Source organism: Desmodus rotundus, chromosome 5, assembly GCF_022682495.2.
Source record: "Desmodus rotundus isolate HL8 chromosome 5, HLdesRot8A.1, whole genome shotgun sequence".
Taxonomy (NCBI): Eukaryota; Metazoa; Chordata; class Mammalia; order Chiroptera; family Phyllostomidae; genus Desmodus; species Desmodus rotundus.
The window spans coordinates 44,265,076-44,267,416 of NC_071391.1; the positions used below are offsets into that span (position 1 = coordinate 44,265,076).

The 2,341-nt window shown below is 39.4% G+C and overlaps 1 protein-coding gene across 1 annotated transcript; it reads right to left on the reverse strand.

Moving 5' to 3' along the window:
• Window positions 1-408: 408 nt before the first annotated feature.
• Window positions 409-1,347, reverse strand: LOC112317590 (olfactory receptor 51B6-like). Its single transcript, XM_024574676.1, has one exon. The coding sequence runs from the start codon at window positions 1,345-1,347 to the stop codon at window positions 409-411; it is 939 nt and encodes a 312-aa protein (XP_024430444.1).
• Between the last annotated feature and the right edge of the window lie 994 nt (window positions 1,348-2,341).

Here is a 2,341-nt window from a genome sequence, read left to right on the forward strand (position 1 = left end):
AAAATGTTTACTAGTTTTACACAACGGATAAAACAGGTAGCAGTCATTGGTTGTAAGGATGTTTAGTCAAAAAACAAAACAAACAAAACAAGACAAAAAAAATAAAAACAGTAGCCAAGAATGACACACAACTCAGAATCATGTCACTGGTGCTTCTAGTAGAAGGAGCATATTTGAATACACAATGAATATCAACTGTGTATATGCTAAGCACCTTGCACTGTGTTTAATATTGTACATGGCTCATTACATGTCATGCAAAAAGGGAGTGAAACAAGAAAGAGTTGGATCTCAAAGACATGTTTTCTCACATAGATTCATTTATTTAATGTGTTTTTGAGAAACTATGTCAGCCAAATTATCATGTTTATAATCTTGTAGCCCTTTCCCAGCCAGGGAAAGTGAATGTCATGTTCTTGATGGGGGCAGAGAGAATAATTGGAGTACACTATTGCGAATCTGTTTAGTTTTGATGCTGTAGATCACAGGGTTCATAAAAGGAGGGAAAAGGAAATATACGTAGCTCATTGTGATGTGTAATAGGTGGGGAACATTCTTCCCAAATCGATGGATAAATGTCAAACCACAGACAGTAACATAAAAGACCAAGATGCAGCAGATATGGGAGATATAAGTGTTAAGAGCCTTGGACCTATTTCTTCCAGAAGCAATGCCCATGACAGTTTTAAAAATCAAAATATAGGAGCAAAAGATTATCAGGAAGTCCAGTAAAACCATAGAAAACACCACCACAACAGGATAGAGGCGATTGAAGGTGATGTCAGCACAGGCTAGTTTGATAATATCCTGATGAAGGCAGAATGCATGAGAGAGGACATGGGATCTACAATAGGAGAACCAATAGAGAGGCAATATTGGGGGCAAGATGAGAACAAATCCCCTCATAAAAACTCCCATTCCAATCTTTATCACCTGGGTGTTGGTAAGAATGGAAGTATATCTCATTGGGTTGCAGATGGCAATGAACCGATCATAGGACATGGCTAGCAAAATTCCAGACTCAGTGGCAGAAAGGCTATGAATGAAGTAGGCTTGGAGAAAGCAGGCACCATGGCTGATTTCCCTGTGATTCATCCACAGCACACACAGCACTGTGGGCATTGTAACTAAGGTCATCCCCAGATCTGTGGTGGCCAGCATGGCTAAGAAATAGTACATGGGCCCATGGAGGTTATGGTCATCCCTAATGAGAAATACGAGAATGCCATTGCCTAAAAGTATGGAGGTGTAGACTACAGATAATGGAATGGAGATCCAATGGTGAGCCTTTTCCAAGCCCACGAATCCAGTCAGAAGAAACGGTCTGGCACTGGTGTTGAGTTCCATGATGGGCTTGACAATAGAATAAATTTTCTCATAAGGAAAGGCTGTGCTGGTCTTCAGAAATTCTCCTTCAGTGGCTTCTGCTTTTTTACTTAATGTAGATCTTCCCTGAATGGCAGGGACACCAAAGAAATAAAGCATTTATTTTTAGGAAAACTTTAGAGTTGGGGGAAAAAGTGAACAACAACTAAAATTTCAGTGCCTGATATATGTGCCATGCAATGTGCTGAGCAAGGCAGAGAGAGAAGGGAGTGAACGAGATAGAATTCATTCTTGGTTTTTTTGGATCTTAAAGCAAAAATAGATTCAGAGAATAAAAGAGGAATAACACCAATATTTTATAAATGTGGTAGAGGATTTACAGGACTGTATAAGAACATATAGATGACTGACTTTATTAAATCTGGCCAGATATAGGCATGGCCAAGGAAAACTTCCCAGAGCAGGGGTGTCAAACTCATTTTCACCAGGGGCTACATTAGCCTCACAATTGCCTTCAAAGGACCAAATGTAATTTCAACTCCTTAACAGTATAGGAGTAGTTACATTTATACAGTCCTAAAATTACATCCAGACCTTTGAAGGTGACCGCGAGGCTGATGTAGCCCCTGGTGAAAATGAGTTTGACACCCCTGTCCCAGAGTGTGCAATATCTGACAGATGTGTGGGGATCAGTCAGGTCTAAAGGAGGGAAAATTTTGTTTTGAGGGAAGAGCAGAGGAAATTCCTAAGTCAAGAATGGGTTTGAAGAAATAATTGATACTCAATTCAGTAAAATCAAGAAAATGGTAACAAATGATTAAATTTTAGAAGTTTTATTGGTTTCAAAAATGAAGCAAGAGGACTGATATGGTAGCCCCTTTGCCATAGAGAAGGTGCAAAAAGACTTAACTACCTATGCTTTCTAAATAACTCTATCCGTGTTGGATAGGACATGGAGACACTAGGACATAGAGAAATACCAGTGTATCACCATGGACAGTAAGAGGAATATTCC

What these genes read in the sequence shown, in the direction of transcription:
- LOC112317590 (XM_024574676.1), bottom strand. Translation starts at nt 1,347, where the DNA reads ATGGAACTCAACACCAGTGCCAGACCGTTTCTTCTGACTGGATTCGTG.